The 20,000-nt window shown below is 38.5% G+C and overlaps 2 protein-coding genes across 5 annotated transcripts in view; both read left to right on the plus strand.

The window, feature by feature from the left end:
• LOC128011418 (coiled-coil domain-containing protein 171) overlaps positions 1-11,499 on the plus strand; it is a 16,108-nt gene extending 4,609 nt beyond the window's left edge. For 2 of the 4 annotated variants that reach the window (XM_052593780.1, XM_052593779.1), the window contains 15 exons: positions 4,684-4,786; positions 4,931-5,004; positions 5,099-5,188; positions 5,428-5,586; positions 5,696-5,863; positions 5,963-6,118; positions 6,228-6,753; positions 6,872-7,053; positions 7,640-7,774; positions 8,154-8,339; positions 9,406-9,551; positions 10,319-10,373; positions 10,444-10,575; positions 10,935-11,087; positions 11,285-11,499. In XM_052593780.1, coding sequence (XP_052449740.1) covers positions 4,684-4,786; positions 4,931-5,004; positions 5,099-5,188; positions 5,428-5,586; positions 5,696-5,863; positions 5,963-6,118; positions 6,228-6,753; positions 6,872-7,053; positions 7,640-7,774; positions 8,154-8,339; positions 9,406-9,551; positions 10,319-10,373; positions 10,444-10,575; positions 10,935-11,087; positions 11,285-11,383 — 2,364 coding nt within the window. In that variant the 3' untranslated portion in view covers positions 11,384-11,499. The remainder of the gene's footprint in view (positions 1-4,683; positions 4,787-4,930; positions 5,005-5,098; positions 5,189-5,427; positions 5,587-5,695; positions 5,864-5,962; positions 6,119-6,227; positions 6,754-6,871; positions 7,054-7,639; positions 7,775-8,153; positions 8,340-9,405; positions 9,552-10,318; positions 10,374-10,443; positions 10,576-10,934; positions 11,088-11,284) is intronic. The other 2 variants (XM_052593782.1, XM_052593781.1) reach the window with 2 other exon arrangements.
• A 4,612-nt stretch (positions 11,500-16,111) lies between these two features.
• LOC128011427 (endophilin-A1-like) overlaps positions 16,112-20,000 on the plus strand; it is a 16,403-nt gene continuing 12,514 nt past the window's right edge. The window contains exon 1 of the mRNA XM_052593795.1: positions 16,112-16,447. Within this exon, the coding sequence (XP_052449755.1) occupies positions 16,403-16,447 (45 nt within the window). The 5' untranslated portion in view covers positions 16,112-16,402. The remainder of the gene's footprint in view (positions 16,448-20,000) is intronic.

A 20,000-nucleotide genomic window follows, 5' to 3' on the forward strand; every position in this document is an offset into this window, starting at 1 on the left:
AGATTTCAAAATCTGTCCGTTTTATAGTGAAATACAAACAATATGTAAATTACAATAATGTTTTTTATCGTAACATTTAGACTTTATTCTCATAATAATTTGACTGTTCTCGTAACATTTCGACTTTATTCTTGTAACATTTCGACTTTATTCTCGTGATATTTTGATTGTTCTCGTAACATTTCGACTTTATTCTTGTGATAATTTGACCGTTCTCGTGATATTTCAACTTTATTCTCGCAACATTTCGACTTTATTCTCGTGATATTTCGACTGTTCTCGTATCATTTAGACTTTATTCTCGCAACATTTCGACTTTATTCTCGTGATATTTTGATTGTTCTCGTAACATTTCGACTTTATTCTCGTGATATTTTGATTGTTCTCGTAACATTTCGACTTTATTCATGTGATAATTTGACCGTTCTCGTGATATTTCAACTTTATTCTGGCAACATTTCGACTTTATTCTCGCAACATTTCGACTTTATTCTCGTGATATTTCAACTTTATTCTTGTGATAATTTGACCGTTCTCGTGATATTTCAACTTTATTCTGGCAACATTTCGACTTTATTCTCGCAACATTTCGACTTTATTCTCGTGATATTTCAACTTTATTCTTGTGATAATTTGACCGTTCTCGTGATATTTCAACTTTATTCTGGCAACATTTCGACTTTATTCTCACAACATTTAGACTTTATTCTCGTGATATTTCAACTTTATTCTCGTGATATTTCGACTGTTCTCGTATCATTTAGACTTTATTCTCGCAACATTTCGACTTTATTCTCGTGATATTTTGATTGTTCTCGTAACATTTCGACTTTATTCTTGTAACATTTCGACTTTATTCTCGTGATATTTTGATTGTTCTCGTAACATTTCGACTTTATTCTCGTGATATTTTGATTGTTCTCGTAACATTTCGACTTTATTCATGTGATAATTTGACCGTTCTCGTGATATTTCAACTTTATTCTGGCAACATTTCGACTTTATTCTCGCAACATTTCGACTTTATTCTCGTGATATTTCAACTTTATTCTTGTGATAATTTGACCGTTCTCGTGATATTTCAACTTTATTCTGGCAACATTTCGACTTTATTCTCGCAACATTTCGACTTTATTCTCGTGATATTTCAACTTTATTCTTGTGATAATTTGACCGTTCTCGTGATATTTCAACTTTATTCTGGCAACATTTCGACTTTATTCTCACAACATTTCGACTTTATTCTCGTGATATTTCAACTTTATTCTCGTGATATTTCGACTGTTCTCGTATCATTTAGACTTTATTCTCGCAACATTTCGACTTTATTCTCGTGATATTTTGATTGTTCTCGTAACATTTCGACTTTATTCTCGTGATATTTTGATTGTTCTCGTAACATTTCGACTTTATTCATGTGATAATTTGACCGTTCTCGTGATATTTCAACTTTATTCTGGCAACATTTCGACTTTATTCTCACAACATTTCGACTTTATTCTCGTGATATTTCAACTTTATTCTTGTGATAATTTGACCGTTCTCGTGATATTTCAACTTTATTCTGGCAACATTTCGACTTTATTCTCACAACATTTAGACTTTATTCTCGTGATATTTCAACTTTATTCTCGTGATATTTCGACTGTTCTCGTATCATTTAGACTTTATTCTCGCAACATTTCGACTTTATTCTCGTGATATTTTGATTGTTCTCGTAACATTTCGACTTTATTCTTGTAACATTTCGACTTTATTCTCGTGATATTTTGATTGTTCTCGTAACATTTCGACTTTATTCTCGTGATATTTTGATTGTTCTCGTAACATTTCGACTTTATTCATGTGATAATTTGACCGTTCTCGTGATATTTCAACTTTATTCTGGCAACATTTCGACTTTATTCTCGCAACATTTCGACTTTATTCTCGTGATATTTCAACTTTATTCTTGTGATATTTTGATTGTTCTCGTAACATTTCGACTTTATTCTTGTAACATTTCGACTTTATTCTCGTGATATTTTGATTGTTCTCGTAACATTTCGACTTTATTCTCGTGATATTTTGATTGTTCTCGTAACATTTCGACTTTATTCTCGTGATATTTTGATTGTTCTCGTAACATTTCGACTTTATTCTCGTGATATTTTGATTGTTCTCGTAACATTTCGACTTTATTCTTGTAACATTTCGACTTTATTCTCGTGATATTTTGATTGTTCTCGTAACATTTCGACTTTATTCTCGTGATATTTTGATTGTTCTCGTAACATTTCGACTTTATTCATGTGATAATTTGACCGTTCTCGTGATATTTCAACTTTATTCTGGCAACATTTCGACTTTATTCTCGCAACATTTCGACTTTATTCTCGTGATATTTCAACTTTATTCTTGTGATAATTTGACCGTTCTCGTGATATTTCAACTTTATTCTGGCAACATTTCGACTTTATTCTCGCAACATTTCGACTTTATTCTCGTGATATTTCAACTTTATTCTTGTGATAATTTGACCGTTCTCGTGATATTTCAACTTTATTCTGGCAACATTTCGACTTTATTCTCACAACATTTCGACTTTATTCTCGTGATATTTCAACTTTATTCTCGTGATATTTCGACTGTTCTCGTATCATTTAGACTTTATTCTCGCAACATTTCGACTTTATTCTCGTGATATTTTGATTGTTCTCGTAACATTTCGACTTTATTCTCGTGATATTTTGATTGTTCTCGTAACATTTCGACTTTATTCATGTGATAATTTGACCGTTCTCGTGATATTTCAACTTTATTCTGGCAACATTTCGACTTTATTCTCATGATATTTCGACTTTATTCTCATGATATTTCAACTTTATTCTTGTGATATTTCAACTTTATTCTCAAAACATTTCAACTTTATTCTCGTGATATTTCAACTTTATTCTTGTGATATTTCAACTTTATTCTCAAAACATTTCAACTTTATTCTCGTGATATTACAACTTTATTCTCACAACATTTCAAATTTATTCTCGTGATATTACTAGAGATGTTCCGATACCCTTTTTCTCTTCCCGATACCGATTCCGATACCTGGGCTCAGGGTATCGGCCGATACCGAGTACTGATCCGATACCTGGGTGTATATCTGTATATACAGCTGTATATACTACTAGCCCTGTGTAAATTGCTAGAATTTTTTTATGGTGTGCTTCAGACAGATCCCTCAATAAAACATGAACAAATACATGGTGAACTACTGTATTTATTACAGTATTTTTATTATCTAACATGAATTTGACAGTATTATTTATTTTCTTATGCAAAAAAGAACTTCAAATGCAGCCAAAAATCTAACACCGCAAACTAAAAAAGGTATTTAAGTTTTACAATATAACTGTATAAAAAAACTGCAACAAATAAGTCTAGGAATATAAAAAAAGATCTATTAATCAGATAATCTCTAACAAGTAAAAAACAAGTAAAAAACAAGCAACCATCTAGGCATAATTATTATTATTATAGAGATGTATTATTATTACTGTAGGCTACAACAGTAGCTTTATATATTGTCAATTTACTCATGTAAACCAAACATTTATTTTAATGGGCTGCCATGAAGATCTTTGAGTGTCTGTGTTTATGATATGACAGTATTCTCAAATGAAACGGTAAATTCTCATGAAGTGACGGTTTATGCGTTCGTGTCCTCATGACACACAGCAGAGACTACAAAACAGCGAGCTCTCGCGCATCTGTGCCAGTCACCCACAGAGATGTAGATTTTGCGGGAGTAATATTTAAATAGTATTTTGCAGTTTAATATTCACAGACACTAGTATATATTCGGCTACTGTCTGGAGCCCTGCGTTTTGACTTACACGGAAGCGACTGAACGCAGTTGCCGGTACTGAATATACTCGAGAGTCTGTAACTACCGGTACTACAGAGACATACTGCTAACCACTGATCTATAATATAGTAGCGGCTTCACTGTCTTTTGGCAGTTTAGAATGTGATGAGTGATCCAGTCATATATAGATAAGGGCTGCTAACGCGTTTTCATTTCTTCTTCGCTGCTCTAAACAGGGGTTGCTTGTGGCAACACAGCACAACTTCCTGTGTTTTCAATGCATTTTGAGCAGCGAAGAAGAACCGTGCAGCGGTTAGGCAAAGCTTGCGGTCATAACTAGGTCTTTTTTAAGAAAATGGTATCGGATCGGTATATGGGTTCATGTACTCGCCGATGCCGATGCCAGAATTTGTTGTGGTATCGGAGATATTTCCGATACTAGTATCGGAATCGGAACAACTCTAGATATTACAACTTTATTCTCACAACATTTCGACTTTATTCTCGTGATATTTCAACTTTATTCTCGTAACATTTCGACTTGGATTGTTTTAGTTTTTTAATGTGACACTAAAAGGCGTCTTAACATAGTTATAGGGAAAAATATATTTTTATAGTTTTAAGTATATAAAAGGTCTGTATGTGTGTGTGTTTTTTTTCTTGCGTACTTGCATATTTTGTTCAATAACATTTATGACACTGCAAAGATGTTTATATTAGATTCTTACATCAGTGATGTTGCAGTCATCATTTGATTTCATGTATTATGCTGCAGTTTTGAATGAATGATCAATCCTTCAGTTCTAGCTCTGATTTGGACCCTGTCTGTGTGTGTTTAGTCTCTGGTGTGTGTGCAGCAGTCCTACGAGACTCTGTTGACTGATGTTGATCATGTGGTGCAGCAGTATCAGCAGCAGGGGGCGACACACACTCATAACACAGGTCAGATCAACTGCACTTCAAATCAGTGGGAAGCTACTTTCAAACTATTGAGAGTAGAAAGCACTTTAGAAATAAAGCTGACTTGAATTGAAGGTGTTTTACGGAGTGTGTGTGTGTGTGTGTGTGTGTGTGTGTGTGTTATAGAGGACGGAGGTAAACACAAAGCATCTGCTCTAATGGACGTTCTGCGGAAAACACTACACTACTACAACACACAGGTTTTTGTTGTTGAAGTTCTTGAGGTTAATTTTAAAAATAATATAAATGTAAAAAATATATATAATTTACGTGTGTGTGTGTGTGTGTGTGTAGTTGCAGGAGTCTGTGATTGTGATGCAGAAGTTGAATCATGAGGTCCGACAGAAGGATGAAACGATCACTGATCTCCAGAGGAACGTGCAGGTGTGTGTGTGTGTGTTTATTGGTCTGATGATCGGCAGATATTATTCAGGATGAAGAGGAGTAAATGATTCGTATCTCCAGAAGTGTGTACAATAGTACAGTTACACTAGAAGAGCTTTGACTGATCAAACACTCTGAACTCTCACTCAGAGACAGAAGACACGAGGAGATGTGTGTGAAACAGATCATTAGAGCTTTAGATACTTTAGAGGATTAATCTGGATTCTGTGTGTGTGCAGGAGTGTGAGGCTCGTGGCGTGTGTGTAAATGAAGAGGTGAAGCGTTTGCGTGTGTGTGTTGCAAACGCCGCAGCTGATCTGCGCAGCCTCAAAACACAACACACACACACACAAACACAGATGAACAAACTCCAGCAGCAACATCACAACGACTGCCAGGTACACACACACACACTCTCTCTCTCTCTCTCTCTTTCACACACACACACACACACACTCTATCATTAGTATGCTGTTATTGGTGAATCTGACTGATGCTTGTGTTTAGGAGAAGCTGACGTTCCTCCACACACTGTATCAGCGTCTGCTCGCCGGATGTGTGCTGGTGACCCCGCCGCACAGCATGCTGGGTAGCTTCTCATGGGCGGAGCTTAGCGGCGTGGTGCAGGAGCACGTGGACAGGCTGACCTCTGACCTCTCTGCAGCCAATCAGAAGGTGAGGAGGGGCTTATGGTAAAGATTTGCTGTTGAACTGTCGAGAGGTTGTGTAGAAGTGTGTAGCTGTAACGTGTGTGTGTGTGTGTGTGTGTTTCAGGTGTCACACCTAGAGAGTGTGTGTGAGGGGAAGTCAGCTGCGCTGGAGAGTGTGAGCGCTCAACTGAGACAGAGAGAGGAGAGCTGGAGCAAACAGAGAGAAGATCTCCACACACAACACACACACCTCAACAAGCAGCTGCAGCACAAGATACAGGTGCACACACACACACTCACACACACACACACACACACACACACACACTCACACACACACACACACACACTGTTTTACACTGCTATATGCTGGTGTCTCTCTCTGTCAGGATCTCAGCAGGCAGCTGCAGCAGGCCGAGGGGCGTGTCCACTCTCTGGAGCACACTCAGTGCCAGCAGGAACAGGAAGTGATGCGTCTGGTGAGCGCGAGCGGCGTGTTAGCGGGATGCGTGCGCGGTCTGCGCAGACAGGTGTGTGCTCTGGTCTGGCAGAAGACTGTGCTGCAGGAGCAGGTGTGCGGTGCAGACGTCCTGAGGTCAGAGGTCAGCAGGCTGCTGCAGGCGCTGGGTGACGGCGGGGTCAAAGGTCGCGGCGTGCGCAGGTTCCGCAGCGGTGTGATCGCGGTGCTGGCGGCGGGGCGTCTGCGAGCGCTGGGACGCAGGTCTGCGGTGATGTTCAGGGTCGCGCTGGGGCTCGGTCTGCAGCCGCTCCTGAGCGTGAACCAGCTGAAGCTCGGAGAGGAAGAAGAAGAGGAGGAGGAGGAGCACAGGGTGATGAAGACGCTCACATCCTCCAGCCTGCTCCAGATCATACACACCTGCATGGAGGACGTGCAGCAGGAACTCAACAGAAGCAGTGAGAAACACACACACACACACACACAAGTTAATTACAGGACTGTTATTGGAGTAATGATGCTGAAAATACATACACAAATAAATGCTGTGTGTCTGTGTGTGTGTGTGTGTGTCAGGTGGTGTGAAGGACTCCTCGTGTGTGTTGTCAGCGGCTCAGAGCTCCTGTAGGAAGTTGCTGGAGAGGTTGCTGTCAGACGTGGACTCTCAGTGCTGCGGGAATTATGGGAAGGATTCGTTAACACGGCGACTGGCTGACGGACTCCACACACTCGTCAGACACAGCTACTGTAACAGCAAGGTACACACACACACACACACAGGTCAAAGACTCAGGTGGGCTCTAAGCAAGTGTTCCTACCAATATCCATCGACTACTAAATCGTCCCTAGCAATAATTTTGATTAAATAATTAAATAAATGATTATGTTTTTGTAATCTCACATGCAGAAAAACGTCAGACCGTTGATATTACCTAAAGTGTTACATTTTCGTTACTACAGCAACAGTAGAGTTTTCTTTCAGTTTGATTAATATTAAAATAAAATAATGCGTGATTGAGACACCCGGAGCTCTGATGCTTGTTGGTTCACAAAATAAAATGGTGTAATTATTATCTGTAAGACATAGCCTACTAACAAAACAAAACAAAATCTGTTTATGAATTAAAAATCTGAATATGTTGGCTATTATAAGCTACAAATAAAGAGTTTAGATGACAGTAAGCTGCGGCTGAGAGGGTGATCGGGGCTTCATCGTAAGCTGAAGTACACCATAGACCCGAACGGAGAACTTACAGTGCTCTTGAGAAACACAGCCCTGCTCTCATGACCACGTCAGAATCAGTGTGTGTGTGTGTGTGTGTGTGTGTGTGTGTGTGTGAGCAGATGATGGTGGCGTCTCTTCAGAAGCACATGCTGGAGTTCACGCAGCGTCTGCATTCAGCGGAGGTCGAGCGCAGGAACCTGAGACTGGAGATCTCACGCATCAATCGCACAAACAGCTGCAGGGACACACACACCGTGAGTCACAGCAACACACACCTCAACACAACGGTGTTCAACACTGATAATAATCAGAGATGTTTCTGAGCAGTAAATCATCATATTTTCATGATTTCTGAAGATCATGTGACACTGAAGACTGGAGGAATGATGCTGAAAATACAGCGGAGCATCACAGAAATAAATTACACTTTAATTGATATTAAAATAGAGAACAGCGGTTTTACATTAGAATAATATTTCAGAATTTTTACTGTATTTTTTATCAAATAAATGCAGCTTTGGTGAGCAGGAAACAATTCTTTCAGAATCATTAAAAAAATCATGATTCCACTATTTTGACCAGTAGTGTGTGTGCATGTGTGTGTGTGTGTGTGTGTGTGTGTGTGTGTGTCAGGCGTGTGTGCCCCTCCAGCGGTTCGAGAGTGTGTGTGAGGAGCTCAGCAGTGCCCTACAGAGAGAGCAGCGCGCTCAGGCTCTGCTGCACGATCAGGCCTCTCAGCTGCAGCAGCTGGGCCTCAGCATGGAGCTGCACACTGGGGAAGAGCTGGAGAAGGACCGCACACTCGCTCAGGCTGTGCAGGTACACACACACACACACACACACACAGAGACAGACACACACTCAAACGCAGACACACACACACACACACAGAGACAGACACACACTCAAACGCAGAGACACACACACAAACTCCCAGAGAGACACACACACTCAAACACAGAGACACATACAGACACACACACACATAGACACACACAGACAGACACACACACACACACACACACACAAACACAAACACAGAGACACACACACACTCAAACACAGAGACACATACAGACACTCAAACACAGAGACACACACACACACACACACACACACACACAGAGAGAGACACGCACTGTAAATCTCTCAGAACTGATGCACGTTTGATGTTCTGTTTTATCTGACCATCACATTAAAGCTCATGACCGCATTGAGAAGTTTATTTTACTTTGCACAATACATTTATTCCCAAAACTAACATTATTTATTATTTTTGTATTTTCTTGAGAACAAGGTGAATAATAATAATAAAAATAACAATAAATATAAAATACTTAAAATATTTTAAAATATTTAATATTACATTTTTATTTTAGAGAACTATAATAATAATGATAGACAATATCTAACAGTTAATTCTAGGCAAACAATAAAAGACATTTACCATTTTTTAATGCTAAAAAATACTAAAATATTTTCTTTTTTAGTATTTTTTATATATTTATTATTGTTTTTGTGATATTATTTTTCATCTTGTTGTCACAATGAACATGGCCTTACCGCTGGAAAATAATAAATAATGCTAGTTTTGAGAATAATTTATGTCCAAAGTGTAATAAATTCAGCTTCTTCCATCATAAGCTTTGCAGTGACGGTCAGATTAAATATGGCACATCAGATTCACATGTTTGAGTAACAGGATTCATTATTTAGCTGTTGTTTTGAAGCTGTCATCATCTGACCGAACGGTTTCCAGCTTCGAGACCCGCAGGTTTCAGGGTCCGGAGCCCATTTATTAGTTTGTTTTGATGGAAACCTGAGTTACTCACATCACAGCAGACATCAGAACGAGGAATGAGCGAGACTCTGGTTCTCTCGTCAGAGTTTGTCAGACGCCAAGCTGCAGCTGAGGAGGAAGGATCAGTCGCTGCGCTCGCTGGGGAAACAGCTCAGCCAATCACAGCAGGAGAACAGACAGCTGCAGCATGACATCACCAGAGCCGAGGACACACTGAGCACCGCGGAGATGTAACACACACACACACACACTCTCACACACACACACACACACACACACAGAGACTCAAACACACACACACTCTCACACAGAGACTCAAACACACACTCACACACACACAGAGACTCAAACACACACACACACACACTGACACACAGAGACTCAAACACACACACTCTCACACAGAGACTCAAACACACACTCACTCTCACACAGAGACTCAAACACACACACACACACACTGACACACACACACACACACAGAGACTCAAACACACACACTCACACTCACACACACACACAGACTCAAACACACACACACACACAGACTCAAACACACACACACACACACACAGAGACTCTCACACACACACACACACACAGAGACTCTCACACACACACACACACTCTCACACAGACTCAAACACACACACTCACACTCACACACACACACACACAGACTCAAACACACACACTCACACACACACACACACACAGAGACTCTCACACACACACACACACACTCTCACACAGACTCAAACACACACACACATATCGTCTCTGTTAGGGTGTACTCACACACACACTAGACACAGTTGCCTTGAACCAAGCCCTTGCGATAATTGTAATTATTTTTTGTTTCCTTTTGAGATAAAATATTTACTCCATGAAGTCCCCATGATGTTTTTAATTAATATTTAAGTAAATACACATTTTCTAGATTCCTTGACGGGGTTCATGACACTGACTCAGGATATTGCACGCTTGCATGTTTCAGGAATAAAGAGTCTCTGCTGAGCTACATGACGTCTGTGGAGGAACATTTACAAGAGGCAAGAACACGCTAACAACATTGAGATGTTTTTCTGTTCCGCATGTCTTCATGTCTTCTGTGGTTTTCAGATGAAAGATCACGTCATTCTCTCCAGAAGAGCCTCTTCACAGGATGACTTCACCCTACGGCTCTCAAGATTGTCCCTCATACCGTCAGACCTGCAAAGGATCATGGGAAACCCACAGATAGAAGCGTGTCGGGTACAAAACAACTCACAGATCACATTCTTCAGCTTAGTATTCAAAGTACATATTGTGTGGATGCTGGCTTCATGCTTAGTTGCATGCAGATTCACTCTTCTTTACTAAGCTTGCATGCTGATGCATACTTCATATTATTTATAGTGAGCATGCATACTTAATACGTGATAATTCTATCATTGCAGTGCATGCTGAGGCATACTTTATATTAAAGTGCATACTCCATGACAGTCACATACTCCCTCTCTCAGAGCAGGATGTGGACTGGGAGTCTCGTAGTATTTTCTGCCCTACCTTACAGTGTGAATGAGTATCATACTGTGTGTGTGTGTGTGTGTGTGTGTGTGTGTGTGTGTTAGCGTCTGGTGATGCGTTTCCTGGAGCTGCATCAGCTGGTGTGCTCTAAACTATCCTCTCAGGAGAGATCGATCTCATCACATGAGTCTCACATCACGGCTCTGAAGAGTGAACTACAGCACGCCTGTCTGCGGGAGAGAGACAGCTGTGTACCGGTGAGAGATGGGGGGACATGATGATATTAATGATGAATTTTAGCATTGATTATTACAGTTGAAAAACATATTTCAGTAAAAGACTGTCATCTATTTGTGAACTAAATCTGCTGAAAGACAGAGCATTACTAGAGTGTTGCTGCATATCTGTGTGTTATGTAGTCTCTGTGAACTCTCTCTCTCTGTCTCTCTCGTAGCTGCGTGCGACCTCCGACCCCTCAGCAGAGGTGGATTATGGGATGTGTTTTCTGACAGATGCAGATCTTCAGAGGACAGTCAGAGAGAGAAAACACTGATGAACTGAAGCTGAATCACTGTGAAACAGGAGCGTTTCCTCTCTATAACATCTGTGGATGATGTGTAATCGTGACACTGTTAGCTTGTGTTATTAAATCTGCTGTGGCTTATCGATGCCAGTGCTGCAGTGTTTCTCACATACACAAAACGACACCGAGGGGAGAGTGGGGTAAGATGTGTCGCACCCGAAAGCTAGTGCAATCCACAGGGTTTTTTTTTAAATGGTAGCTTCAGAAAGATAGATATTTTTTAAAGCTAGATAAAGATAAAGCTCACAGTAAATACATTTCAGCTTTAATCAAAGTTATAAGAGTCTCACGCAGGCACATCGTGTCAAATAGTTTCTTTTTGTGTGAAAACATGACTACTGAGGGAAATATATGATTTCAATATTTGTGTGAATGCATAATAGGAAACCAACTCTCTTCAGAAAAGTTTCGATGGCATTTGCTTTCATCTTTTCAAAGAAAATAATGGTGGATCTTCTAGTAGTTTAGACAAAAGCTTCACTGCTGAATTTCCTGGTTTATTTGAGTTTATCAGACTTTTCTCAGAGGTTTGATATAAGATTAGAAACCAGAGCAGCACAGCTTTCCGTTGTAAATACTGCAGTTACACAACCTGCAGAAACACTTGCACTAAATTTACAATTATTCATACTAAGGACATTCAGGCCATACATACAGACTGGTATTTGTTAAAGCGACATATCACGGCATGTGAAAGCATCCAGTAGCAGAAAATTTAGAGGCGTTAAACTGGCAAATGGAGGTTTTTAAAAAGTATTGAATAAAAGGGTGCTGTTAATTGTGGCCAATGTGTATTAGAGAAAAACATTTATTTCCTGATGAATCCACAGTGTGAACTGGAAAAACTAGAGTGAGCTTCACTGTCTGCCAAAAACTACGAAAATCATTTTAAATGGAGTGCTATGAAAAAATCTCTGTCCTTCTTGAAATCTTGAAATGTGACATGGTGATCATTAACAAACTTTTTGGGAATTCCACTGGGGGACCAAATAATATAATTTCTGTTTTCTTTTCATTTAGATTAAGAAAATGTGATGTCTTCCAGATTTTTATGCCCTCCTTACACTCCATTAGGAGTAGAGGGCCCAGGGAGATGTTACCTGAGGGGTAAATTAATCTGGGTGTCATCGGCACAGCAATGAAAAGATACACCATGCTTTTGGAAAATGGAGCCCAATGGGAGCATATATAAAGTAAAAAGGGTAGGAGCTAGTATAGATCCCTGTGGAACCCCCCATGGTAGATCGGCAGTTGATGACATGGGATTTCCAAGGCGAACAGATAATCTTCTATCCTTTAAATAGGAACTAAACCATTTTAAAACGGTTCCCACCATGCCCACATAGATCTCGAGATGAACAATCAAAATCTTATGATCGATCATGTCAAATGCAGCAGTAAGATCTAACATCACCAATATTACACTGTCACCCTGGTCAGTCACCATATAAATATAATTTAAAACCTTTAATTAAGCCGTCTCAGTGCTGTGAAATGTTCTAAAACCTGACTGAAATGATTCCTAGATAGAATTTGGAAAGAGAAAAGAGTGCAACTGGAATTGAACAATTTTTTCAAGAAGTTTAGACAGAAAAGGCAGATTACAAATGTGCCTATAATTTGAAGGATCAGCAAGATTTGGCATGTTTAAGATCTGCTGGTATTGTGCACAAACTAAGGGATTTGTTGACCATTTCCACAAGACTAGGTCCCAAGCTATCAAAAGAGGGAATAATATCAAACAAGCAAAAAGTTGGTTTTAATTTAGCAAATATTTTGTCATATTTAGTAACTTCAGTCAGCTTCATGAAGCATAGTGCCTTTTTAAATGTTCTAATCATAAAAAAATAAAAAGACGTTATTTCATAGAATGAAAATCTAACCTGAAAATACACACTGGAGGGGTTACCAAAGTCTGTTTCACCAATGTCCTATTAGTTTTTACATCCATATTTGTATTAGGGGGAGTCGTGGCATAGTGGTTAGAGAGTTTGCCCCCTAACTCTAGGGTTGTGGGTTCGAGTCTCGGGTCAGCAATGCCACGACTTGTTACTTGAGCAAGGCACCAAACCCCCAACTGTTCCCTGGACACCACAGCATAAATGATGCCCACTGCTCTGGGTGTGTGTGTGTGTGTGTGTGTGTGTGTGTGTGTGTGCACACGATAGGTTAAATCAGTGGTTCTCAACCCCTGCATGTGGCTGTCACGAATTCAAATGCAGCCCACCATGCTGACCACAAGAAAAAAAAAAAAAAAAAACTTTCAGTTTTACAATTAAATTTTTTTACATGAAAAAATGTAGACTACTAAAGGAATATAAGCTATAGCCTAATGTATTTATTAGAATTTTTTTTTTCGATATTATTTTCAGACATGAGCACAACTACTCGCATAACATTAGTAAATTACGCATTTAATGAATACATACAAGCGCGTGCTTTGGCAGAATTCAATTCAAATAGTCATCAACAGCCATTCGTTCAAAAGTTTTCACCCCCAGCTCTTAATGCATCTTGTTTCCTTCTGGAGCATCAGTGAATGTTTGAATCTTTTTAAATAGCTGTGTTTGAGTCCCTCAAACGTCCTCAGTGTGATAAGGTGTATCTCAAAATCATAAAGTCACTGCTGGAAAGGGTTCAAATATGCAAAGATGCTGGAAAACTGAAGAATCTGCAGGACCTTAAAGATGTTTCTGAAGAACGCTGCTCAGTTTAACTGTTCAGAACAAACAAGGGACTCATGCACAACCATCACAAAACAGAAAGACAGCCGAGGATCATCAGGTAACAGAACACAGTACTAAGAACCAAGGGTTGACAAACTTTTGAGTGGGGTTATTTTAATAATTTCAGCAATGTTTTTGTCTTGTGGACTAAATGTTAATATCTTTTATGTACAATATCTTACTCAGGACAGTACTAAATAAAAAATAACATTCATTTAGTATGATCTCTTATTTTTTGAAAATTACTCATATTTTCACAGATTCTGCAAAGGGTGCCCAAACTTTCGAGCCCCACTGTAGATAGATAGATTACGAAAAATCCCCTTGCTTTATATTTTTCAGCATTCATTTCATTTGTCATATTATTTTATTTTCTTATATGCAAATGAATCTGATCTCTGATATTTAGTGTGTCTGTTCTTAATCTCCCTTCAGATGTTCAAACATGATTCAAACATCTATTTTTGTATTAATGTTACCGTTCTTGTCATGAAAATAAGATATTTATCTAATTGTTTGTTCTATTTGTCTATCTTTAATCTCTAAATGTGAATTTTAATCATTTGAGTGCATAGGACTTTATATAGGATGATTCACCACCCATTTTTGCACAGTAAACATAGGCCCACTGAAAATGTGCCCTTTGGAATGTTTTTATTTTATTTGTTTATTTTTATGTTTGCCTACTTGTGCACAGTATCGTGAATAATATGGACTCAGTTTATAATATGGTTATCAGATGTCATTTTGGAGTTTTTTTTTTTAACTAGACTTTTTCAAGATTGTGTATTAATTTTGTATATTTCCCTCTGTTAACTGATTGTCTTTGTATGCAAGCTATTTAAGTGGCGCCCACTTATTCACACTTCTAGAAACTTTTAAAAAAAATGTTATTCAGTATTTATAGACAAATTATTTACATTTTTCATCTGCAAGGTGTTTATTTATTTGTTTTTAAATAAGAGGGATAATAAAATTGGCATTTTAAATTTTTTTTTTTTTTAGTACTGTGCATTATATTGTTTATTATTATTATTTGTTTATTAATGTAATATTTTGTGATTGTTTTCATCTGTGATAGTTGTTCAGAAGTCTCTGTTATTTCTGAACAGTTCAGCTGTCCACTGTTCTTCAGAAAAATCCTCCAGTTCCTGAACACTTTGGTTTTCCAGCATCTTCTGCATATTTGATTCCTTTCCAGAAGTGACTGTATGACTTTGAGATAATCTTTTCACACCGAGGACAGTCGAAAGACTCAAACACAACTATTACAAAAGATGCAAACATTTCCCTAAGAGGGAAACACTATGCATTACAAATCAAGAGGATGTAAACTTTTGTTGCTGAAGATTAGTGCAAATTATTATTTTGTCTTGTGGCAAATATGTGGTTTCAGAAAAGCGGTACCAAATAAAATATATTTTATATTCATATGAATATAAATAAGAGACACATCATGAGTATGCAACCTTATGTTTCCACTTTTTTCCCCAAGGAGCCTAATGCGTTTTAAATTATGGGAAGCACTTCCGGTTTGGGGAAGTTTCACTTAAAAAGACTGCAACAAATCATTTCAAATCAAAAGATTGCGCCACAAACAATCCTTATCCGTCATGTTATGTTTGGCATATAGTTAAAATAGTATCTATAGAATAGCTCTTTTGAGCTATTTGAGCTTCATTTTTCTCCCATAATTCCAAAACCGTCTCTTTACAGGTTTGTTTTCACACTGATGTTGTAATATACAATTGTTATACAGACATGTATTAGCTACTTAGCACGTCCGTAATTTGGCTGCAGATAGAAAAAAATATTAATAGTGTTTTGAAAGTAATTTGCTAATGCTTTTACACTTTTATGGTTCCTTTCAATGGTCGATGTCGTCTAGGTGTTATGTTCATGCTTTTAACAGCTAGCACCGTTCTCCAGTATTTGAAGCGCGTGTGATGTTGAGCGATCACGTGACGCCGCTGCTGTCCGCGGTGCTGAAATCATCCGGATCCGCTCAGAAACCGCTTCTCGCGTCTTTCCGAAGCGAAGAATACTTACTAGAGATGATTTATTGATTCACATCTGATTGTGATTGTGATTTTGGGGCTCGTCATCCGCGCGCGCTCAGGGCGGGTCGTGTGACGTCACGAGTGACTACATCCTCGGACCAGACACTCGGCGAGTCCGCGCGCCCGTTGCGGATATTTGCACCTCGAAACACCGATAAAATCGTCACTTAAAGCTGAACGGAGGGAACGGATAAAGCGCGGAGATGTCTGTGGCGGGGCTGAAAAAGCAGTTTCACAAAGCGACGCAGGTAAGAGCGAAATCCGTCCGTTTTTTTCGCGGTGCTGTTGACGCGACGCGTTTCCGCGCGAATGCGTGAGACCGATCCACAAAACGAGATCGGTACGGAAACCGACGGTAAAGTCCGCGGTCACACGGTGAATGGGCTTGTTTATGCATGTATGAAAACAGCGAGGGGGGACCTGACGCCGTCACGTGACCCCAGATATTCACGCGCGTTATGTAATCGGCCGCGCGCGCGCTGGTACGGTGCTCACCTGAGGAGAAGGCTAGGGACAGATTTAACAGGTTTTTGGTTTAATTCAGTTTCTGTATAGACGAAAGCCTAATGGTGTCTTTTTGAATATAAAACGTTATAGTTTCCCTTACTGAAGATCACATGATTATTGTACGGGGATGAACAGTGACCCGGGGCATGTTGTCACAATGGGAGCCTGAGTCAAGAATTTATGACATAAAGAAAACTCTCTCTCTATATATATGTGTGTGTGTGTGTAACCCTGGAGCACAAAAGCAGCGATCGTAGCACAACTATATTTGTAGCAATAGCCAACAACATTTTTTTTTTCTTTTATGCCAAAAATCATAAGGATATTAAGTAATGATCCTGTTCCATGAAGATACTTTGTAAATTTACTAAAACATTTTATTAGTGATATGCATTGCTAAGAACTTCATTTGAACAAGATGATTTTCTTAATATTTGGATTTTTTGCTCCCTCAGATTCCAGATTATCAAATAGTTGTATCTCAGACAGATATTGTTCTATCATAACAAGGGACATATTACATGGCGGGCCTTAAAAACTAAAATAAGGGACAGACTATAACTTCATCAACTTTAATGGAGCTGTCACGTTGGAAGGAGACATAAGATCTAGGGCCAACTAACTGTGGAAGTGTAGACCATGGTACCACATGATCTGACCCAGAGGAAGCATAAAGATTAAGAATAGAAGTGGACCAAGGACAGATCCTTGAGGCACTCCATGAGAAAAAGTGTCAGAATGAGATTTTGAAGCAATGAAGAGGTCATTCACTACACTTAAAAGGGTGAATTCCAGACTGAAATGATTCATATAGATTATTTTTATCCAAAAGAGTCTGTAACTGTTTGGCCACCACCTTTTCTAGGTCCCTAGATAAAAAAGGAAGGTTAGAAATTGGTCTGAAATTAGAACCGTGTTGTCAAGGCCAGGTCTTTTAAGTACGGGGGTGATCATAGCTATTTTCAATCCAAGCGGTTCATAACCAGTCAGTAGGGAACAATTTATCATGTGGGTGATAGGTATAATGAGTGAGAGGAGAAAGATTTTGAGTATGTGTGTTGGAATAGGATCTAGCTGACAGGTAGAGGAGTTAGAGTTCATTATCAGTTGTTCAAGCACAGATGTATTATGATCCACCTTCAATACCATGACTTAGGTGCCCTTGAGCAAGGCATCGAACCCCCAACCGCTCCCCGGGCGCCGCAGCATAAATGGCTGCCCACTGCTCCGGGTGTGTGCTCACAGTGTGTGTGTGTGTGTTCACTGCTCTGTGTGTGTGTGCATTTCGGATGGGTTAAATGCAGAGCACAAATTCTGAGTATGGGTCACCATACTTGGCTGAATGTCACGTCACTTTCACTTTCGCTTTTATTAGTGAGTGAGAGTGGGTAAAGTATTGGGGAAGTAGCAGTTTCTGGAAGAAGAACAAAAGAAAAGGATTGATAAATATTGTCAATTTTTGTGTGTCATCACATATTAAGAAGGGGGTGATGGTGGTACAACAAGTTTGTTGATCTCAGAGAATAAGTTCGTGAGCTGAGGGGACAGTTCTGGACTTTAATGGGGTCAAAGCCTCCAGGACATCAGATGCAACATCGTTATATAATGATACTGTTTCATCAGGGACAGGAGAGATTAACAGAGACAAGCAAAGAGGGAGCAGCTATAGCAGTGCAGAAATAATCAGCATCTATGGTTTTCAAGTAACACACTGAACTAAACATGACATTTTTTTTTCTAGCAAATCTTACTCCAGTAATCTACCTTAATTTTACAGTGAAGAAAAAACAAGCATTTATCCCTATCAGTTTTGATGAATTTTCCAGCATTATATGAGGCTTGTTGTAATAATAATAACATTATTGATAATTCATACATTCAGTTGTAAGTGTATTTATCTGTGTGTGTCTGAAATAGCTTGGCTCATGTGATATAAATGCCTCCTGCCATGCGGAAACAGAAATGTGATGTCTTTACTGCACACACACACACACACACACACACACAACATGAATCAATACCCAGGGAACAGAAACAATGTCACATCCGCTGGTGTGTGTGTTTGTGCTCTGCTGGTTAGTTCAGTCTTCACTGGTAATTAAAGTTGCAGTGATAATGAATTCTAAATGTTGATTTCAACAGACAAACAACAGAGGATCAGCAGCAGAGAGAAGTGAGGGATCTCTACGACTGAAGAGAGTCTAGAATCACTCCTGATGCTGTGAGATCTGGACAGATTAGTGTGTGAAACTGGACGCTTGCACACACACACACACACTAACACACGTACACACACACACACACACACTAACACACACACGCACACACTGCTTCCAACAGATAGTGTGATTTCATGTTTGATCAAGACAAGATGATGTCGTGTATTACTGAACATTTAATCAACATTATAGGAAGAATATTTTAAATGATATTGCATTAATTTGTACATTTATTGTAATATTTATAATAGTTTAATAGTTTACAATAATGAAGTGTATTCATACCTAAAAGTAATTTTATTCAACATATATAATACATTAATACTATTAAGAGAAGTAACAGAACTGAGGTATTAAGTGATGTGTTTACAATTGTCGTCTTTACTGTACATTGTGTTTACATGACAAAGATGTCTTGAACATTATTGGAAAGTTATACTCAATCTTGTGATTATTTAATTGTTAATATTAATTTGTTATTTATTTAATTTGTAGAAATGCTAATTGGAGAAACTAAAACAGCTCCAAATACAAGTGAAGGACCAATATTTAAACTGATATTAGTATATGATTAATATTTATTGTTATAATTACAAAGTTTATTGATGATGATACTATATTATTATATGATACTGGTTTATGAAACTTTGAGATATCAATATTTAGTGAATGTGAAAATATTGTTAATGTGTTATATGACATTTCTTTAACTGAAAAATGTACTGTGCAATTTATAAAAATAAAAATAAACTTTTTTCTGTCTTAAAACTGTCTTTAAAATGTACAATTTAAATGAAATCTTTTAAAAATAAACTCCAAAACTATATATATATATATATATATATATATATATATATATATAATTACATATAATTATTATACAATTAAACTGTCCAGAAAACAATAATCCACAATATGCTGAAGTTGTGATAATGAACAGATTCATAAACATCTCAGAAGTGAGTTAGTGAATAAACTGAGTATGAAAGAAGAGCGAAGAGATTAATAATTCATGCTCAGACTAAACCTGCAGCACTGCACCACACATCTTTAATTTATACTGGACACACACACA

This window comes from Carassius gibelio, chromosome B23 (genome assembly GCF_023724105.1).
Source record: "Carassius gibelio isolate Cgi1373 ecotype wild population from Czech Republic chromosome B23, carGib1.2-hapl.c, whole genome shotgun sequence".
Taxonomy (NCBI): Eukaryota; Metazoa; Chordata; class Actinopteri; order Cypriniformes; family Cyprinidae; genus Carassius; species Carassius gibelio.